Raw genomic sequence first — 22,335 nt, 5'->3', positions numbered from 1 at the left:
TAACAACAATTAGAATTATTAACAAGCTTATGTGTAAAGATTGCATAATTTTTTTTATCACACGCATAACAATTTTACTATTAAATTATTTAGCAGTAAGAGAAAAAGGGGCTTTTAAATCAAATGATTAAGAATTTCATAATTTTTCATGAAAAACACAAATTATGAAAAGAGGCCAGATGACGAAAGGTTTTTCTACAGTTCTGAAAGAGGCCATTTACGACTGATCAACTAAAAACTTATCTCAATACATCCGGCATTTTTACGTAGCAGGCACAACATACACATTGCAAAAAAAAATTTCTCCTAAATGAAACAATCAGTACCACAATTTTGTAACAATTATAACAATATTGTATCTTGAAACAATATAAAACTATAGTATGGAAATTCTAAATCTTCTTAAAAACCTCAATTTAATGTTTACAGAGAGATGCCTGAAGATTAAGGATTTTCATACTATTGGTTCTCAAAATATTTTTTTCCTTAGAAATAGAAGATAATTTTAAGGGTTTTACGAGGCCGATTAATTTAATTTATTGCATTCATTAGATCTTTTTAGTTTGCACAATAACATTCGACAAGTCATAGTAATTACATATACACCCTACAGTAAAACCTCACTAATAAAAACTCTGTTAATACAAAACTCTAATTAATACAAAGTGTTTTCACAGACCCTACAAATTACAAATGAGTTATGGTGCTAAGTAGTTTGTGTAATATGAAAGTATAGTTATTATGTAATACAAAGTGTTTTTGTTCCAAAGGTAAATAATAACATATAGTAAAGGATGGTTGGTTCAAATATCCCATAATGATGTAAAGGATCAATGTAAATTATCAACTAAAATAGTACTAATGCCATTGTTTCATTCAGTGTAGGATGGGGAAAAAAGCTTATAAATTGCATATTATTCCAAGTACAGTATGTTTTTTTTGTAGGTAGTTTTTAAAAGTACATGGGTGTTGTATAAAATTGTGTGCAAGTTTTCTTGGAAAATATTATATTTTTTTAGGTGTGTTATGCATGTACCTACTAAATGAGAAATATTTTTAACTTTATTTGAATTTAATTGAGATGTTATATAAAATATTTGATTGAATTTTGTAATAGTTTGGTTAATACAAACCTCATAATTGCAAAGTGACAAAATTTTGGTCCCTTCAAATTTGTTTTATTGAGGTTTGACTGTAATACAACAGAGGTAGATCCAGACACATTTTAAAGGATGGGCCCAATTTCTATATCACATGGGCAGATATATTTGGAGCTTATATGCCTATGTACAAATATGTAGAACAATGATATTTAATGTGTGTGTATTGTGCAGGGTTAGTCAACTTAATAACTTTAAAAAATATTAAATGCAGCAAAATTATCATATAAATATATTGAAAACCTTTCCATCACGACTTAAAGAGCTTGAAGGGGAGTGACTATGACCAATGAAATAACACAAATATTTTTTTTTATATTTTCTCAAACTGCTACTGGCTCTGTAAGAAGTGTAGCTGGAATGCAATATCCACAAATAAAACAGAAAAGAAAAAAAGGTCAGAAAACATGCAATGTACACTAAATTAAAAAATATATTTCTAGCCTATATTCAGTAACAAACTTTTTGTTTTTAAGCGGTGTGTTTGAGAAGCGTGTTTATGTAATATTGGAGTAGCTTGTTGAATTGAAAGCCTTTTTGGTTGCAGAATTAGTCCTACGTAAAAATTTTGTATTTCTGGTATTATGCTACTGTAAGGATAAATTGCTTTGTAATTAGTAAAAGTTTTTGTATGAAAACATACCAGTAAGTCATGAGTAGATGTGTTCAAATGATAAGAGAATATTTTAATGTTTTTGCATACAAAAGACTTTTTGATTACTATATTTCAAGGTTCCCCAAAACATGGAAAGGAAACATGACAAATATACCATTATTTATATGTCTTTTCTTAGCACTATAAAATATCATGCAATAAAAAGGTGAACAATTGAGATTATATAGAATAAAATTAAAATAATTTTTACAATTTGACATTGTACCTCCTTGAGCAGTACTGAAAGCTCTAACCCCAAATATAAGCTTAAAATGTCTCTATCTACAGAACGCAACCACCACCCTTGTACCTGCCAGTTTTTGTAATGTTTATGTTTACTTTCGGTGCTGTTTTGCACCGTGTTATTCATAAACAAGTGTGTTTCATTAAGGGGCAATGTTTTTCATATACAAGTATTCCAGTATGGATGTGAAAACCATAAGAAAGTTATGATCTAGCCTCATACAACATGCTAAGTAGTATAAAACCAACATATGACTAGTGTAAGAGTTAAGCCGAAATCACATGTTTTTTTTTTACTTCATTAATTCCTAACAGGTTTGTGACATACTTTGTAAAAAGGTATGTCATATTTATTATTATGTTAAGTGCTGATGTTGAGCCCTATGAGCATAAGTGGCACCATGATGGTTAAACTTGCTACAGTCATGGTAAAAGATGGACTCCTACCCTTGAAGGAACTACATTTTCTGTTTCTGGTTATTCTTTACAATAGCAACTTTTCTTTTGAAAAAATCTGAAAATAGTATTTCTGAGTACTGCTAATTATGATTGATTATTTTGTAAAGTGAACACTGTGATTTTACAGGAAGTTTATTACCACAGAAAAATGTCAATTGCAAGTACTTTGCTGTGTGGCGATACTTCACCATAGTAAGCAGCGGAAGCATCTGGCCACCTCTGACCTAGCCAGGGCTGGTACGTCATAAGGGCCAGCAGCATGCGCGAGAGCCTCTGTGCATACGCACGCCATTCCCCACTGGTGAATAATCTAGTGCCAGGGAGCGATTCCGTTATGGCCGGGTGCACTTAGGGTCTTTCCACACCAGACGCACCAGTGGACAACATAAGACGGTCTCGCTCAAGATGCTGAATACCATGGGTGTAGATCCCGGTGGGGGCATACCCCCCCCCCCCCCCTGAAATTAAGAAGCCCCTTACTGAGGGGGACCAGCCTGCATTTGCAAAAGTGACTGTCAAACCGTTTCGTTGTAAAACCTGTGTCTAATGGAAAAATTTCTGTATATTTTTCAGTTTTCTGCTTACTGCATGCATGTAGGCCAAAATATGGGCAGCATACAACATACAAGCACCCTATCCAGAGATGATGTGTCGGTTTACCTCACATGTAAACTCTCGGGCCAACCCCCCCCCCCCCCCCCCCCCGCGGGGAATTCAGAAATTTCCGTGAACCCCCCTTGCGAATCCTACTGATCTGCGCCTCTGCTGAATACTACTTGTTACTCTTTACAATGTGTACATGAGTAAACTTAACCACTCAAAATAGTAACCTTGGTGTTTTATTTCACAAAGCCTATTTTGTCCTTTGCCACATTGGATACTGTAAATGGCATTTGCATGATTGTCATATTGCTGAATAATTGTTATGTGTTTATAAGGTTTTATATTATAATGTGAAATATTTTAAATGTTTCATGTATCTGCTGTTGTTTATTGTAGCTAATTTATTTATGTGGTCAAATCAGAACCGTTAAGAATGTAATCATTTTGAAATTGCTTTAGTCTTTTTATGGTTGCAAAGGAGGTCATGATAGGCAGTGGTGCATTTTATGATGTTTTAACGGAGTCACTATTGTGTGAATTTATGTGACAGTGCATATTAATTTTAATATTTCATCGAATTAAAGCTGTGATTATGTGTGCATGAAAAATGCTGAGCATTGGTAGTGATTGTGAGGTGAATTTTTTGGGTGTTGTTTATTTTTATGGTGTTTTACATTGATTGGTTTCGGTTGTGTAACCATTTGCAAAGGATATGATCTTTGTACTGATTTTTTTTTTCTCCTTAGAGCCTAGATGTTTGCACTTCTAGGTGATCATTACTAAGTAAATGATGGATTAGTTTAGGACAGGTAGATAAATAATGTGTAAAATCATTGCTCAAGTATGACAAAGCAGAAGAAATGAGTTTATTATTTCTGGAAGGTTGGGTTAGAAAGTCAATAGATGCGAAAGGCCTTGGAATATAGGGGAATTATAAAGGTTTGCAATATTAAAAATATTTTAAAATTAATGAAACCTTATTGAAAAACCTATCATTTTAATCTTACAGTTACAGCAATTATTTTCACTTAAATATTTCTCAATTTTAATTCTCTTTACCAACAATATCCCTGGACTTCATTGCTCCCCTCACTCCCTACTAAGTCGTTCAGATTCCAAAGGAAATTTAAAACACTATTTGCAGGACAATCTTGCAACCTTTTTAAATACTCAAAACTAACATTTTGAGATTTTTTTACAGAAAAGTAGCTATTGTAAAGTATTTTCGTAAGACATCCAATTGGGTCTGCGACATTTTAGAGTGGGAGCTCAACTCTCCCTACATTAACTTTATGTTAAGATGTGTGCTTCTGCATCGTGAACTGTTAGCATTATCTTCCAACCATGATGTTAAGTAATCAACATCAGATTAGTCACAAAACTTAAGGTCCCATGAAACCTCATGCGTGTATAGAACACACATCAGAATTGGCACCCAGGCATAACCAACAAATCGCAATCACTTTCACGGTTAGTGTTACACTTACGGCATAGTCAAGTATGCCAAGGTAGGTACATAAAATTTATGTGATTACCTACATAAAGCCAAAGGAATTTGGTCACAAAGAATTTCTTACCTTTATCAATCTAATGGATAATATTCAGTTCTAAATTTTTTCCAGTTTGTGTGAAAAACTGTATGAAATTCATATTATTTTAGGTTAATACATAGTTTCTTTGCTGTACACCATGAATTTAATGCTCTAATTTGGAAGAGATATAAATAATATCATCACCTCTAAATAGCATGGGAATGATCAAAAACGGGATTTGATTACACTTATTTTTGTGACCAACTGAAAAATGTACATATGAAAACCTCAACCATTGTTGAATTGCATTCAAAGTTCAGAACTTACAAAAAAAAATTATATATAATTGACAAATACTAAAAGACAGCTAATAAAATATTGCATGTTAAGTAACAGTGGTGGTGCCCATCATATCTAAAAGGAGGAGGCAACAAGGACAACCCTACAAGCTCAGCCTAAAATCTAGTGATGGGAAGACTAGTAGCCAAAAAAGTGGTGGGTGAAATAGATGTACTGGGTTGGATGAATGAAGAGGGGTTTCTCTTGTGGGGCACATGATTGGGCTACTGGATGACCCGGTAGAAGCGATGAATGGGGGAAACAGGTGGATACCACCTTTATTGATTTTGAGAAGAAATTTGATAGAGTGCAGAACATGCGGTGAAGGAGAAAGTGAAGAGATTGGTAAGGGAAAGCAGGGTGGTAAATTGGACAGGAGACTACCTTAGGGATAGGAAACTGCAGATGAGGTGGGAAAGGAAGGATTGGAAGAGGAGGAAGTGATATCAGGGGTACCATAGGGGAGTTATGGGGCCCTTTCTATTCATTATGTTGAATTAGATTGGAAAGGAAATGGGTGGTAGGATATGGATGTTTGTGGATTGTGTAATGTATGAAACAGTGGGAAAGCATGGAAACCTGCAAGGTTATTTGAACAGGCTAGAGTGCTGGACAATGAAGAACGGGATGCATGTAAACATATGAACGTAGTTAAGTTTATAAGGAGGAGGACATTATTAAGGAAGTTAATAGCTGGAAGGGGAAGGATATACAGCAGGCAAAAGATTACTAGTATCTAGGTGTAAAGCTGGGATGGGGGAAGCAGGTACACTGGATGATATAGACAAAGAGGAAAAGGCTGGGGCTGATTGGCACAGGACACTGCATTTTGTCATTTTAGACTTTCAAGAGTTTTCCACTTGAGTTGAAGTCAGCCGGGGCTTCGCCCCACGAGCCTGATCATCCTCTGTTCCCTTTCCCACCACCTTACCTACCCGGCATTGGTGTCGTGACGTACGTAGCCGTGTGAGATTCAAACCGCGCGCCACAAACTACAGCAAGAGGGCGCTTAGCTGCAGTGCGCCGCACCCCTAAAATATATTAATAAATATTGTAATACTTTTTCTTTTTGCCCAAAAACAGTGTCACGACGGCTATGCGACGGAGGAACTAGCATGCAACTTTATTTGAACCATTTTATATCATATAAGTAATTATTACAGACGGTCTGGGCATGAATGTAATGTACTAATTTTTGTAAAAGGATTGATGTATTTTCCAATAGTAACCCGGGGCACGCCACAGCTAAGTTGTAACGGTAATTGTGTTAGGCGCGAAGGGCGCCATGTTGCCTCCCGCAAGCCATGAGCTCATCCCAGTCTCTTTCTACAGCCGGCCGAGAGCAGACGTCTCTGCAGACACCCCGAGGACATCACCGTTGTTTCACCGAGTAGTAGTTCTGTAAATTAATTTATCCAAATCGTTTTCTTTTCATCCTCGGGGCCTCTCTCGGTCGGAGAGACTGCATAATTAATAATTATTTACTCTCCGGAGTTTTCTCTCATCTGTGTATTAACTAACGGCTTGAGGCGGCCACGTGCGTGGTCCGCCTCCTCACCTAATCTGATTCGTGCCTCGGGCGTTTATAGCTGTATCAACGGAGGATCGTGTAAGGACGTGTACCGTGAGTAAATAAGAAACCAATTAACTGAGTCACGTGTTTTGTGTTCGGGGGGCCACGTGGGTCCCTAACCTGGTCAGCGGCGTGTGGGACTCCCTAAGAGCCCACTGCGATAATTAGGAGCGTGCCCGACGTTGAGAGCGGGCTTAGTTAGGGACAGGTGCTGCGTAAAAAATCAGGAGGGCTAATATCTCGCCGCACACGGGCCACGTAACGCCCTGAGTTAGAGTTTTCCAGCCGGGTCCACGTGCCCACTCACGTGGTGGCGCCCATTAATTTCCACCGATATTCCCACCTCAACACCGGTACGCCCTCAAATGGCACCCAAGAGCGTGTGGCGAGACATTGAACGTGTCGCGAATATCAGGCCCACACGAGTTAGCGCGTGTTAGGCGGTTGTGCACCGGAGCGCGAGAGATAACGGGACCGGCAGGCCACGTGACCAGCCGAGCGCGCGCGCTTCCGAGAATTCGCAGCGAGCAGCCAGGTGGCTGCATTCCTCGCAAAAACAACAACTGGGCGCAGTCAGTGTGTGTGTGTACCTCCAGCCGCGTCGTGTCGCGTAGCGAGGAGAAGAGAGACAATCGACCAGTCTCACCACCACACACAGCCTTGTCGGACAATCACGGACATAACAACAATCCGGGCGCGATCCAGGAAAGTGAGTTGTTTAAAACGAATAGCTTGTACTGTGTTATGTGCGCACGACTGCGCCAGATGAGCGGGACGGCGGGAACATCCTGGATGGACACATGCGTGTGCTTAGGGCAGTATGAAGTACCACGGTATCACGAACAGGCGGTGCGGGAGGAACATTACGGGCCGGAACACGGGAAGTGCACGGGCGCGTAGTGCGGCGGAGACGTGCGGGGAGGCGGCTGGTGCCGGAACTGTCGTGCGTTCAAGCACACGGCGTGCTTCACAAAGACCGAAATCACCTCGTTTCAGGACGGGTGGTACACGTGCCAATGGTGTCACCACGCGAGGCGAGCGAGCGTGCCGAGCCACAGCCCGGTGAGGGACGTCGCCGACACACCACGTGGCAGGACGCCCCTTGTAGGCCACGTCGAGCTGCCGGAATTCGCCGGGAGGACCAGCGACGACCCGCGGAAATTCGTGCGCACGTGCCAGGAACGTCTGAGTCACTACGGAGTACCGGAGTGCGAGTGGGCGGACAGAGTCGGCAGCGCGCTCAAAGGCGATGCCAAGACGTGGTGGCAGATTACCCATGAGTACGACATGCCGTGGGCGGAGTTTGCAAGGCAGTTCGAGACAAGATTTGCGGATGTTAAGGCGGAGATGAGAGTGCGGGCGGAGCTGTATTGCCTCAAGCAAGGGACGACGGAGACGGCGGAGGCGTTCGTCATCAAGAAAATACGTCTGCACAAGCGGCTGTGCCCCGACGAAGAGCCGACGGAGGTACTGGAGCGGGTGGTGGAGCTGATGCGCCCGGAACTTAGGCCACATCTGCGCCTGATGACGCGATGCCCGGCCGAGGAGTTCATCCAGCATGCCCGCGCCGTAGAGCAAGACCTGCGGGCCGCAAGGCCGACCAGAGACATCACACCCTCCAGAGGCAAGCAGGAGGACGTGGCGCCCGCCGACGCCAAGGCCCTGGTGCCCTACGTCACATCTACCCGGGGCGACGCCTGGCGCGACGAGTCCGGGTCAGGCGGCCCTCTCCAGCCGGCATGGAGGAGGCGTACCACTGACGGCAGCCAACCACCGCAGTGCCACACGTGCCCACCCGGTACGTGGCACTGGCACGAGGACTGCCCGGTGCGGAACAAGTTCCGGCCCGACATCATGAACAGACGGCCGTCGGGAAACGGGCAGCAGGGGGCGGCGAACTGAAACGGCTCACCTTCCCCGCCACGCTCAACAACAACAACAGACCAACAACGGCGGGGCCCCTCCTGGGTCACGTGGGAGCGGCGGAAGCGGACCTGTTGCGGATTCCGGTGGTTGTCAACGGGCGCGCAGTCCACGCACTTGTTGACACCGCCGCCAGCCATAACTGCGTGGCCGCGCGCGTGATCGGCCGCGCCGACTTTGAGTCGCGCCCAGGCCAACTCCACCTGGCCACCACGGGAGACGTCTGCCACACCCAGGGCGTCGCGACGCTGGAGGTGGACGTGCAGGACCACCGGTCCACCACGACGGCGCTGGTAGTGGAGCGGCTGCGTGACGTCATCCTGGGGCTACCCTGGCTCTACGAGCAGCACGCCGCCATCGACGTCCGGGCCGGATGCGTGCACGTCGGCACCCAGGGGCGGCGCACCATCCACGGGCTGGGTAGGCCGACTCCACCAGCGGTAAACAAGGTCAGTCTCGACGAGTTTCAGCACGGGGTGCCCCCCGAGTTCCATGTCATCATCCAGCAGGTCCTCGATCACCAGTGTAATGTGTTTGCATCCGCAGATCCTCTAAAACGTACCACCATAGCTGAACATGCCATCCCAACCCATCCTCACGAGCCAATGTTTATCCCGCCCGGTAGCTACGACCACGCCGGTAAACAGACCATCCTAAATCAGGTTCAGGACATGTTACAGGACGGGATAATTGAGCCTAGCGAGAGCCCGTACAATTTTCAAGTCGTGCTGGCGGAGAAAAAATGACGGCGAATTACGTTTTTGCGTCAATTTTAAGCCTATTAACAGGGTAACAATTAACGCACCGCCCGCTCTGTTGAACATAGCCGACACGCTCACGGGACTGCGAAACGCCAAAATATTTTCTTCCCTTCGACTTAAAATCGGGATATTGGCAGGTGCCAATACGGCAGGCGGACCGGCCCAAGACAGCATTCACGGCCCCAGACGGGCGTAGATTTCTATTTTGCGCGATGCCATTCGGACTCCAAGCCGCCCCCGCCACATTCCAGGGGATGATGACACGCGTTCTGGATAATTATTCGGGCAAGTTTGCGGCCACATACCTGGACGACATAATTATATGGTCACAGACGTGGGAGGAGCACGCACATCACCTAGCGCTAGTCCTAGAACGCCTGGAAAGCCACGGCCTCACGTGTAATCATGAGAAATGTCACTTGGGGACCACGGAAATGGACTTCCTGGGTTTGGTGGTCAACGCAGAGGGAAACCGGCCCACGTAAAAACAACTTAACGTCATTGTCAACAAAGAGCCCCCACGCACGCGTAAACAGCTGCAGAAATTCCTGGGATTAGCCAACTGGCTGCGGGCCTTCATTCCGGAATTCTCGGTAATAGCTGCGCCGATGACTGAACAGCTGTCACCCAAGCGACCTTTCCGGTGGACTGCGGAGGCCCAGGACGCCTTTGACGAGTTTAAGCGCAGATTTCGGCGGTGTCACTTACTCGCGCGACTGGACCCGACCAAGCCACTGATCGTACAATCGGACGCGAGCGAGAAGGGAATAGGGGCCATCCTCCTACAACTCGGCGATGACAGCGGACCACGGGTAATCGAATAAGCGAGCGCCAAGTTCGGCGACGTCGAGCGGCGGTACAGTGTTAATGAGAGGGAGTGTCTCGGCGTGGTTTGGGCTCTGAGGCGCTACCGCCCGCACTTGGAGGGGCAGTCTTTCGTGTTGAGGACGGACAGCCAATGTCTGAAGTGGCTGGCCACCATGCAGGGGCGGCGCTCAAAACTGACTCGTTGGCCCATGCTACTACAGGCCCTAGATTTCAAGGTCGAACACGTGCCGGGGAAACATAACGAGCTAGCGGACGAGCTGTCACGCAACCCTGACGTCACGATATCAGCACGCGACAATGCCGAGTGGGAGGAACTGTTACCGCCGTCCAGTGGGCGCACACCCAGAACACCACACACCTCGACACCTAACGCCCCACTTTGCGCAATCGCCCCGAACACCACACCGACGCTACCCCCAGGCGCGGAGCTCGACGATCTGGACGCGTACGTGCGGGCGGTCCAGCTGACGGACGCAGACACACAAGAACTCATACGTCACTGCGGGGAGGCGGAATGTGAGGGGTTACGGGTAGTGGACGGGCTACTCCAGGCACAACCGAAGGGGACAGACAACCCATGGCAAATTTTTGCACCATCCACCACAAGGCGGGAGGTTTTCGACATGTTCCACATGAACCGACTAGCGGGACAACCCGGCGCAGACCAGACGCGCCACGACGTACGGGAGCGATTCTACTGGCCAGGGGTGAACCAGTTTGTACGGGATTGCGTACGGCGATGCAGGCACTGTCAGCGGCACAAGGCACGCCGCACAGACGGAACAGCTCAGCAGATACCTAGGCAACCAACCGAACCCTTTCACACGGTCGCCCTTGACCTGATGAGACCGTACCCACGATCGCCGCGAGGGAAACGATTCTTACTGGTCATGATGGATTGCTATACGCGCTGGGTAGAGGCGTACCCCCTCACGAACGCCCGGGCCGGCACCATTGTGCGCAGTCTGGAGACGGAGTTTTTCCCTAGGTGGGGCTACCCACGTGTCCTGTTGACAGACAACGCCACTCAGTTTGTCGGGTGCCGGTGGGCACAGCTGGGGAGAAAGTGGCGGGTCATCATTCACACCACACCCATATACCACCCACGCGCAAACCCCACGGAGCGACGAAATCAGGAGGTAAAAGTGGAGCTGCGGCTGAGACTCTCGGACGACCACGCCCAGTGGGATGCCCACATCCCCGACATACTGTATTGCATCCGACGACGGGTGAATGCTGCAACTGGCGAGACACCGGCCACAATGGTCCAGGGGCGGAACCTCACTCTCCCCGGGGAATACCACGTGCGCCAACAACACCAGATCAAGGCGGATGTAGAGAGCTCCGAGGGGCGCCTGAGGCGGTTGGCCGAGATGCACAACGCCGTGCGACGCAACCAGGCGGCTTACCAGGCACAGCGAACACCCGGGACGACTCGCCCACCACCTGACTTGAGCCCCGGCCAGCTGGTATACGCCCGACTTCACCCACTCTCCTCCGGCCGTCGCAACTTCTGCGCGGGATTAGCGCCGAAGTGGCTCGGCCCGATGACGGTGATAAAAGCGGGACCCACAGCGGTGGTGATAAAACTACCCTCCGGCCGGGCCGCAAAATACCATCGGGACGACGTCAGGATAGCGGGGCAAGAAGGGGAGGAGACGGAGAACGTGGCGGATGACAGAGCGGCGGCGCGGCGAGAGGAGACGGAGAACGTGGCAGACGACAGAGCGGCGGCAGATGGGGCGGACGACAGAGCGGCGGCGCGGCGAGAGGGGACGGAGGACGTGGCGGACGACGGAGCGGCGACGCGGCGGGAAGAGGCGGAGAACGTGGCGGACTATGGAGAAGCAGCACAACCGGTCATGTCCACACCAACGGACACGGATGAGGGCGGGTTTAGGGGCTTCCCGGAAGTAGAGACGGAGCGGGGGACACCCGCGACAACGACAAAGACCCGGACGAGACGACTGTTTGAGGATTCGGGAGACGGGGCCTCACCCTTCAGGGGATTCCTCAGCGACACGGCCGAAACATCAGACCAACCAGAGCCCCAACCACTTGTATGGGAACCAGAGGAAGCGGAAATTATACCGGCATCACCAGACGAGCCGCTGTGGCCGCTACACTTCTCTCTGGCGGACGCAACGTTTAGTGTGACAGTGGAGAAGCAGCCGGAGGGCGAGACGGCGCAGAGGGAGGAGGTAGATCCCGCGTCGGAGACACCGATCCCGGCACTGCGATACCAACTGCGAACCCGCATGCCCGCGCGAGAACCCAGCTGCTGTGCGATACGGACGCTGGAAGACAGCGCGCACACCAGGAGCGACCACGCCCACCAGGTACGAAAGGAAACGTCGGCATGACAGGCTATTCGAGGGGGGGGGGGGGGGGGGGGGCAATTGACGTCAGCCGGGGCTTCGCCCCACGAGCCTGATCATCCTCCGTTCCCTTTCCCACCACCTTTCCTACCCGGCATTGGTGTCGTGACGTACGTAGCCGTGTGAGATTCAAACCGCGCGCCACGAACTACAGCAAGAGGGCGCTTAGCTGCAGTGCGCCGCACCCCTAAAATATATTAATAAATATTGTAATCCTTTTTCTTTTTGCCCCAAAACAGTGTCACGACGGCTATGCATGTGAGTGTCTTTTATTTAACTAATTCATGATGTTTTGTTAATTGTTAAGTGCAAGCACGAACAAGGACGCTCCCTAGCGGGCGACGGAGGAACTAGCATGCAACTTCATTTGAACCATTTTATATCATGTAAGTAATTATTACAGACGGTCTGGGCATGAATGTAATGTACTAATTTTTGTAAAAGGATTGATGTATTTTCCAATAGTAACCCGGGGCACGCCACAGCTAAGTTGTAACGGTAATTGTGTTAGGCGCGAAGGGCGCCATGTTGCCTCCCGCAAGCCATGAGCTCATCCCAGTCTCTTTCTACAGCCGGCCGAGAGCAGACGTCTCTGCAGACACCCCGAGGACATCACCGTTGTTTCACCGAGTAGTAGTTCTGTAAATTAATTTATCCAAATCGTTTTCTTTTCATCCTCGGGGCCTCTCTCGGTCGGAGAGACTGCATAATTAATAATTATTTACTCTCCGGAGTTTTCTCTCATCTGTGTATTAAGTAACGGCTTGAGGCGGCCACGTGCGTGGTCTGCCTCCTCACCTAATCTGATTCGTGCCTCGGGCGTTTATAGCTGTATCAACGGAGGATCGTGTAAGGACGTGTACCGTGAGTAAATAAAAACCCAATTAACTGAGTCACGTGTTTTGGGTTCGGGGGGCCACGTGGGTCCCTAACCTGGTCAGCGGCGTGTGGGACGCCCTAAGAGCCCACTGCGATAATTAGGAGCGTGCCCGACGTTGAGAGCGGGCTTAGTTAGGGACAGGTGCTGCGTAAAAAATCAGGAGGGCTAATATCTCGCCGCACACGGGCCACGTAACGCCATGAGTTAGAGTTTTCCAGCCAGGTCCACGTGCCCACTCACGTGGTGGCGCCCATTAATTTCCACCGATATTCCCACCTCAACACTGGTACGCCCTCAGAGTGTTTGAACTGGATGAGTTTTTTTTTCCATTTGAGTTTTGGAACTGGCTGAGTTTAGAGCCATTTTATTAATGTGGTAAAGTTGAGAGAAGTATTTTATGCATATTTTATTGATTTCATGATGGAATAATTTTTCATGTTTGTTTTACTGCGAATGAGGTAAAATATTTAACTGGTTTTGTGTTTTTTTTTAATGTAAAGTAATTTTGGCGTGGCTGTGTAGAAATTTTCATTAAGCATATAGGTTATTTTATATGTTATATTAAGTATTCATTTTGAGTTTGGTATATTAATTAAATGAAATCCCGATATTTCAAGAATTTCACATGCAATTAACCAATTAACGTTCACCTGTGCAGTAATGCGGACACCGCCATACATGAGTCCCTACTGTGCTTGCAAACAGCTTGCATCAATAATGACAGTGATCTTAAAGTCAGAACCTGTCATGTAGAGACAAATATCAAAATACTAGCGAAATTTTTCAAATAAATATTTTTCTAGTTTACATTCAATAGAATTCTGAGAAACTCTCTAGTGGGCACGGCCCCAAAGTTGAGGGAAATTGTGGAGGAAAAGCCATTAAAAATTAGAAAAATATTGAGATTAAAAAAATATCTTTGTTAAATCACTTGATACATGTCACTACGTGGCATGTTCTAATTCAAGGTCTCTGTCATTATTGGGGCAAGCTGTTTGCAAGCACAAAAGTGACTCACGCATTTTGGTGCCCATGTTATTGCACAGGCAAACATTAAAACAGTTAATTGGGAAATTAACCTGTCTTTATAGTTGCAATCATGAAAACATCCTTTAAAATACATTAGAAACTATTTCAATACTAATAAAATTATCACACTGACACAAGTAATACCAAAACAGAAACACACAAATAGTTAACATGGTGCTAATGAAATACTGACATGAATACACCACTTCTACAACAAAATTTTGCGAAAAATGGAAAAGGTCCATCTCAAAATAACCAACACAAATAATAGGACTAAAATTTTTTTTTGGAAAGACAGAGGTTTTTTTCAGCAGAAGCCGTTAAACTAGAAGATTAAAATAATTTACTTCTTAAAATCAATTTAGTAACTTACCAGTAAATATTTTTCTGGTTTTTAAAGGTTTTGCCTCACAACTTGCCTCGACTTCATGGCCCTGCCCACTAGCGAGTTTCACAGAATCCAGTAGGAATTACAAAATGCTTTTTTCAGAGTAAATAAAAGAAGGTCTATAGTGCTCAAACATACAATTTTCAGGAATTTGTTTCATGCAACCCTAAACTTGGCAATTACTTGACAATGTTCAAAGTGATCAAGGGAAAGTGTGTTTGGGGGAAGCTGGAAGATAGATTGCATAAAGGTTGGTACAGAGGGAGAAGAGACCATGAGTGGAAGATAAAGAGGGAGTGGAGACGAACAGAAGAGGGAAACTCATTCCCGATGAAGACAGGACAGGAATGGAATGAACTGAGGAGAAAATATTGGAAGTGAGGGGTGCAAAATACCTATGGAGAAAGCTGAAAGGGTATATTTCTAGGATCGCAACATTTCCGTACAAAAAAAAAAAGTGATTTTTTTCAACACTAAAATCCTTCCTCAATTTTCACTAAAAATAGAGTTTAACCCTTTCCTGCCTGGCGGTACTTGTGAGTCCCACAATGTTTGAAGCCCCATAGAAATAGTGTGTGCATGTTTGAAACCACATGCTGCCTGTCGGGACCTCTGGGTCCCTGTATAGCTCCGCTCTGCCAGTTGTCGAAGAAGTTCGATTGACAGCCGAGAGATTGCAGCACTAATACGGCAGCGCTGCACCAGTCTGGAGCGCCCTTTTTTTAGTTAGTTGAGCTGGACATATGATAAATGGCTGACAGGACTTAAAAATCCCATCATTAAAAAATATATTAAATATAAATAAAAAAAATTGGAAAAAATTAGGGTCTCCTTTTATGCCTACTTAAATATAAAAATGAAATAAAAATTAAAAAATTCAATTTTTTTACATTTCTAGGCAGGAAAGGGTTAAAAATTCCTACTGGATTCCGAGAAACTCATGTTTGTACGTGAAGTGGTGTATAGATGTCAGTATAACATTACTGCCATATATATAAATACATGTGTGATGCATGTGTCTGTCTGTTTTGGTTCTATTTGTGTCAAGTGTGCATTTGTATTAATAAGGAAAATAGTCCTTTCATATTATTTTTTGGTACTATTTCTATTAAGTGTGGTTTCTTATTAAAAATAAAAATAGTCAGTGTGTCATCTAACACGTGTTTTTGTGACTACAACTATAAAGACAAATTAAATAAGGTAGCTGTGCAGTAGACCAGCCACCATCCGTGCTTTTCTATAGGGACATAAATTTCTAATGTAATTTAATATCACAGCTGAGACTGTTTTCTACAGAGATATCTCTGATTGTTGTCACAGCCCTACAGTTTCCTTGATACTAGCTGCAACCTGTGGTTCTCCAGAGATCCTTACGAATACAGCGTAGCCGAAACTGTTTTATAAAAAACACAGGGACGTTTAATGTCAGTATGTTACAGCCAAGGCCACAATACTGTTTTCCAACCTATTTGTGCCTAATTAGGATGGAAAACCAATCATGGTATAATACAATTTTGGCCTTGGCCTTCCGAAAATACTTTTTTCGAACACTAAATATGTTCCTCTATTTACCCTAAGAACAGCATTTCTACATTCCTACTCGTTTCTGAGAAATTACAGTTTATAGATTACAGTAGGTAGCATATGCAGTTAAGTGGCAGTCGCCATGTTGTGCTTTAGCGTAATAACTTTGGAAACCTAAGATTCACACCAGTCCATTCCAAAGCCCAAACAGTTCCAAAGTTCAATCAAGATCACCACTTGCACATGCAACTTCGGTAGCACATATTATAGGATACACAAGCAAGAAAGATGACAATGTCGTCTTTCAAACTTCAGTTACGGAGAAATTGAATGGTCTAGCTTGATTTAAAGTACTTTAAAATAGTGTGGATGGTTGATTAGGTTAGGTTAGCTACAATAAAAGTACTGTGTAATTGTGTGAAAGGTTGGTTACGTCAAGAAAGTTAAATCTAAAATCGATAATCCATAACTATTAACACTTAAACACTGTACCTGGGTCTGAGAGACCCTACCAATCCTTTTTGTACAGCCAGTTGTTTATTTTTTTAAACAGCAGTCTGGCAACCCTGCTACCTTCATATTATGAGGGGGGTAGTATGTCGGTATAGAGCTGTCAGCCGGCCGGAAACAGTCGTTCAGTAAAAACGGTGTTTTGGGTCTGTGAGATCCAGGTCCAGTAAATGTGTACATCTGGTATTTATTCACGCTATGGCAAGTTCGTCTAGATTAAGGAAACAAGTACGTGTTAGTGATCCTAACTTTGAAAAAACAGTTTCTCAGTTGTTGGAAGAAATTGGTAGTGATGATAGCGATCTTACTGACAATGAATTTCCTCAAGATTTCGTAATTGAAAGTGATCATCAGTCAGAGTCGGAACAATCTGAAGAAGAAATTCCTGAAAATGAAAATACTTAAGGCGTAAGTGAAACCTGCTCAACTGAACACAGTGCCAATCATTAACCATTATACTATTACTGTAAAAATCGTTACAAATGGTCTATTGGGCTAAATAAAACCAGAACCCCGTGTAAAAATATTGTTACACATTTTCCAGGCCTAAAAGGACCTGCACACTCAAACGGTGCAAAAGCAGAGCCTTGTGAATTATGGAGACTTTTGTTTGATGATTAAATCTGCAGTGAAATAATTAACTGGATTAATGTCAAGATGGGTAAGTACAGGTCAAGGCATGCTAATTTCAATAGATCTGAACTGCGAAATATAGACAACACAGAGTTGGAAGCATTTCTGGGGCTTTTACTTCTAACAACAATTTACAAATCTGGTCATGAGCGACTAACTTCGTTATTTTCATCTGGAGGTAAAGATTGTGACATTTTTAGATGTACAATGTCCCGAGAAAGGTTTTGTTCCATTATAGCCTGTCTCAAGATTTGATGATGCTACTACAAAAAATCAGAGGAAAACACATGATTCAGTTGCAGCTATTTCGTACATTTTTCAGACATTTATCAACAACTACCAAAATAATTTTTTTAAGGTGAATATGCATGTATTGATGAAATGCTCGTAGGATTCAGGGGTAGATGTGCTTTCAAGATGTACATTCCTAACAAGCCTAACAAATATGGAATAAAAGTTTTATGTCTCACTGATGCTAGAAATAATAACTTCTACAATGGGTATATATATGCTGGTAAAGACACAGATGGTACTACTCTTACTTTAGAAGACCGGAAGTTAGCCAAACCTACCCAGGCAGTTCTGACGTTGTGCACTCCTATTGAAGACACTAACCGAAATGTTACAGCAGACAACTGGTTCACATCAGTACAACTTGTAGACAAATTGCTTCAAAAGGGTCTTACATATGTGGGGACTATAAAGAAGAACAAGCACGAAATACCTCCTGAGTTTCTACCAACCAAAAGTAGGCCTATATTGTCCTGACTTTATGGGTTTACAGGGAACAAAACTAATGTCTCTATGTCTCTTACGTACACAAAAAAAAAAGAAAATCAGTAATTCTGATATCGTCAATGCATCATTCATCGGCAACTGATAAAACAACCGGAAAACCAGAGATCATAGTTTCTATAACATGACTAAAGGGGGTGTTGACAAGCTGGATCATAAATGATCTGTTTACTCAGCAAGTCGCAGAACAAAGCGATGGCCAATGGCAATTTTCTATACTCTAGTAAATATTGCATCAAGTAACTTGTATACATTACATCAGAGTTTCCGAAATAATCCACAAGACGACCAATTTGCATTTGTGGATGAACTCGGAACGCAGCTAATTGAGTCACACATGCGAAGACGATATGAAGCACCTTCTATGCAGAGAGAACTGAAATTGGCAATGGGAAAATTGCTTAGCGTGGACGACAGTACATCAACGACAGCTCCTATTAAAAAACGCAGACGATGCAGCCTCTGCCCTAAAGGAAAAGACAGGAAGACATCACACGCAAGTAATCAGTGCAATAGGCCAGTTTACCTCCAGTGTTCTGCACTATTGTGTAACGACTGTACAAAATAGTGCCAACGGAATGCCTTGTCAGAATTTTTGTGGAATAGTTTGTAACAAAACTTCTAATATTTCCTTTATCTACATTGTTTTACCATTTCATTACTGTAGCTATGTTTTAAATATTGTTACTTTTAATATTTTATTATATAAATTTTTTAATTGTGTGCAAATTTTGTAATGGAACCAAACACTTAGGCTTTATAAGTGTATTATGGATATATTTTAGACTATATGCAATGTCGACAAATAAACAATTACTTGTACATATATATAAATTCATATAACTAAAAAAATTAATTAATTTAATAGAAATTATTTCTTTTATGAGTTCCTCAGACCCAGGGTCAATAACAATGCCAAAAAAATAAGGCACAGTGTTTAAGGGTTAAACATATTTTTACAATATTTTAATGTAGCAATACTAACCTAACTAAATGGCCAAAATATTTTTAAGTATTTTTAATGGAGCTAACCAAACTTAATCAATTATTCTCATATCACATATTTGTAATATTTACACAAAGCACACACGATCGCAGTTTTAAAACGGACTGTTGTGAATGTTAGTTTTCGTCACACACAAAAGCAAAAAAATTTGCGGCGGCCGCATCAATGCAATGTAACCTATAAACAGTGATTTCACATAAACCAGTAGGAATTTAGAAACGCTGTTTTCAGAGTAAATAGAGGAGCGTCATAAGTGTTCGAAAAAATTATCTTCGGAATGATAATATTTTATTCACGGTCAATGCGCGACATAAGAATGAATATACGACCTCTTCGCCCATAAACATGTCTCAGAATCCAGTCGACATAGTTAAACGTCTGTAGTGCTTGAAAAATAACAATTTAGGGATTTGATTATGTTATTTACGGAAAAGCCGCAAATCTAGAAATTTACCGAATGGGAGAGTGGCGGGCTGTTGCCCAACTGCAGGTCTTTTCTAAGTAAATATGTAGAGTCGCGCTATATGCGGAAAAAAAAGCTAAAAATCCTAAAATACTTTTATTCTATGCTCTTTCACTTCCTCTTTTCAAATCAGCCGGCGGAGATAAGAAATTCCAAATACTTTAGGAGATATCAAATTTTTTAATTTTCATCACAATACCTGGGTATTCATGCGGTGATCACCATTGTTTCTGGTTTACGAGTATCTATTATGTTACTTATTGGACAATTTTGTCACGTGACAGTTCCGTGATTGGCCAGTATTCAAATGAACCAATACGTGATTATTTATTTATTTATTTATTAATGTTCCGTCGGAGGTATCGCGACGTAGGTGAACGACTACATCATTTCCTTCTAATGGCAAAGGAAATGTACCCGCCTCCAACTTAGGTGGGTTTTTAACGTTTCTAATTTTAAAGTCAAATATTTATTTGGATATTGTTGCGCACGTAATAAGTAACAAAAAAATTTTACGTGAGTTGTTAATGTTCATCATTTGTCGGGGTTTGTTAGGTCAGGTCAGTTACATTATAAATACTTTAAAACTAAAGAATCATTGAAATTAAATCATATTATTTTTAATGTACGCTTAGTTTGAAAGTATTCATAATGTAACTGACCTGACCTAATCGACCATTTTATTTCCTAATGTTCATGCTTTGTCCCGGTTTGTTTGGTCAGGTCAGTTACATTATAAATATTTTAAAACTAAACAGCCATTACAATTAATTCACATTATTTTTAATGTACGCTTAGTTTGAAAGTATTAATAATGTAACTGACCTGACCTAATCGACCATTTAATTTATTACGCATTCACGAACACACGGCAAAATAACAAACATGGCGACGTTCAAATGGTTGTACAGGTGTTGTATTGCAAAATTAAAAAATTCTGTATCTCCTAAAGTATTTGGAATTTCTTATCTCCGCCGGTTTTAATGAAAAGAGGAAGTGAAAGAGCATATAATAAAAGTAATTTCAGATTTTTAGAATTTTTTTTTTCGCAAATACCGCTACTCTACATGTTCAAAATTAAAAAATTTGATATCTCCTAAAGTATTTGGAATTTCTTATCTCCGCCGGTTGATTTGAAAAGAGAAAGTGAAAGAGCATAGAATAAAAGTATTTTCGGATTTTAAGCTTTTTTTTTTTTCGCATATACCGCTACTCTACATATTTACCCTTTTCTATTTTATATTGTACTTATTTTTAAAATCTTTTACAACAAATTGCATACCTACTCTCAAAGTAAAACTTGTACACAGCAATTATCGTAGTCACATAAACCACTGAAAAACAAAACACAAAACCTTTCCATGAAATTTTCATATTCGAGTTACCACTAACATTAATTACGTAAAATTATCATATCTATTAATGAGCGGGAAGCGTATTACACACAAAAAGGGTATATAACTATTTAGATCTAAATATATTAAATATAGTGAAACTTATGTATATTAACAAGGGGAAAACAGAAGAAGCGCTATTAGTGCGCTAAAAGCGACACGTGTTTTAAACATTGGAATGACAAATAAATTTAAGTAAATCGAAATGGGTTTTAAAGCGGTTTTTCTCTAAATTCTGGAAAAGCAGTATTGTACTAAAAATTATATATTTTTATTATTCATACTATTCTAATTTTGTGAAAAATTTATTCATTTTCGAATATTTTCATTTATACGAAATAATTTAAGTCAATAAAAAGTAATTTGTTGAGGCATCCCTAGAAGCATCAATATTAAACAAACACTTATGTTCTTTTTAATTATGACAATATTAATCGACACAATGAACCTGGCAATTTTTCTCCGACGAAACGAAACTATCATAATTGTGCATATATTGACGTCGTACCGACCATGGGCTTTAAGCCCGTGCTCCGCACCGCCAGTACCGTATCCCGTTTTCGGAGCGCGCCCCTTGCCCAGCCGGATTGAGTCAGGCGAGCGCCTCGGGCGTGACCCCAATATACATAATGATATTTAAAGGTACAGAACCCCGGAGGCTCGAACCCATAATTCAATTAAGGGAAAAGCCATTAGTACGAAATTACTAATTACCCGACATGTAATAAGTGCGTCGTAGCCACTCCGGGCGAGTACACAACGCACGGAGCAGACAACAAACCTCATTAAGAGTCACCGCGGCCACTGGCCTTAATTAAAATGCCCGTGACTATGATCAAGTCAGAATAGGAGAAATCCCTCTAAAACAATTCACAGTAGGACAATATGTTAGTAAATTTACAGTCGCCAACTTGATGTCACAATTTAAATAATTAAATACATTAAAACCATTGTTAAGCCTTAAGCACCCAATTACCAGGTGCTACATTTTAATTGGGCACCTGGAACATGTTTTAACTGGTAATAGAGTAAATTCAATTAATATAAGTATTTTGACGGCGACTCACAAAGAAGAAAAAGTTTCTCTTCCTTGCGAGGCGGCCATGTTCGGCAGTCTCCAACCACTCCGCGCCGGGAAACAGACGTGTGTCCGTGGGCAGCATCCAAGTTTTCTTTTTTTGATTATTTTTATTCTATACTAAATCTTTAAAATTAAAACCTCTTATTAATTCATCGCTGCCCACGTCGACTCGGCGCGT

At 42.8% G+C, this 22,335-nt stretch overlaps 1 protein-coding gene across 13 annotated transcripts in view; it reads right to left on the bottom strand.

Annotated features, from left to right (window-relative positions):
• LOC134529340 (ribitol-5-phosphate xylosyltransferase 1-like) overlaps window positions 1-21,177 on the bottom strand; it is a 92,496-nt gene extending 71,319 nt beyond the window's left edge. For 12 of the 13 annotated variants that reach the window (XR_010074536.1, XR_010074537.1, XR_010074539.1 and 9 more), the window contains exons 1-2: window positions 20,965-21,177; window positions 14,737-14,804 (exon numbers count right to left, since the gene is read on the bottom strand). Coding sequence is in view for 4 of the 13 variants with exons in the window: in XM_063363301.1 (XP_063219371.1) it covers window positions 14,737-14,804; window positions 20,965-21,056 (160 nt within the window). In the remaining 9 variants the exon portion in view is untranslated. The remainder of the gene's footprint in view (window positions 1-14,736; window positions 14,805-20,964) is intronic. The other variant, XM_063363300.1, reaches the window with a different exon arrangement.
• Window positions 21,178-22,335: the final 1,158 nt, after the last annotated feature.

This window comes from Bacillus rossius, chromosome 2 (genome assembly GCF_032445375.1).
Source record: "Bacillus rossius redtenbacheri isolate Brsri chromosome 2, Brsri_v3, whole genome shotgun sequence".
NCBI classification, from domain to species: domain Eukaryota; kingdom Metazoa; phylum Arthropoda; class Insecta; order Phasmatodea; family Bacillidae; genus Bacillus; species Bacillus rossius.
This window is presented reverse-complemented; position numbering and strand designations above follow the sequence as displayed.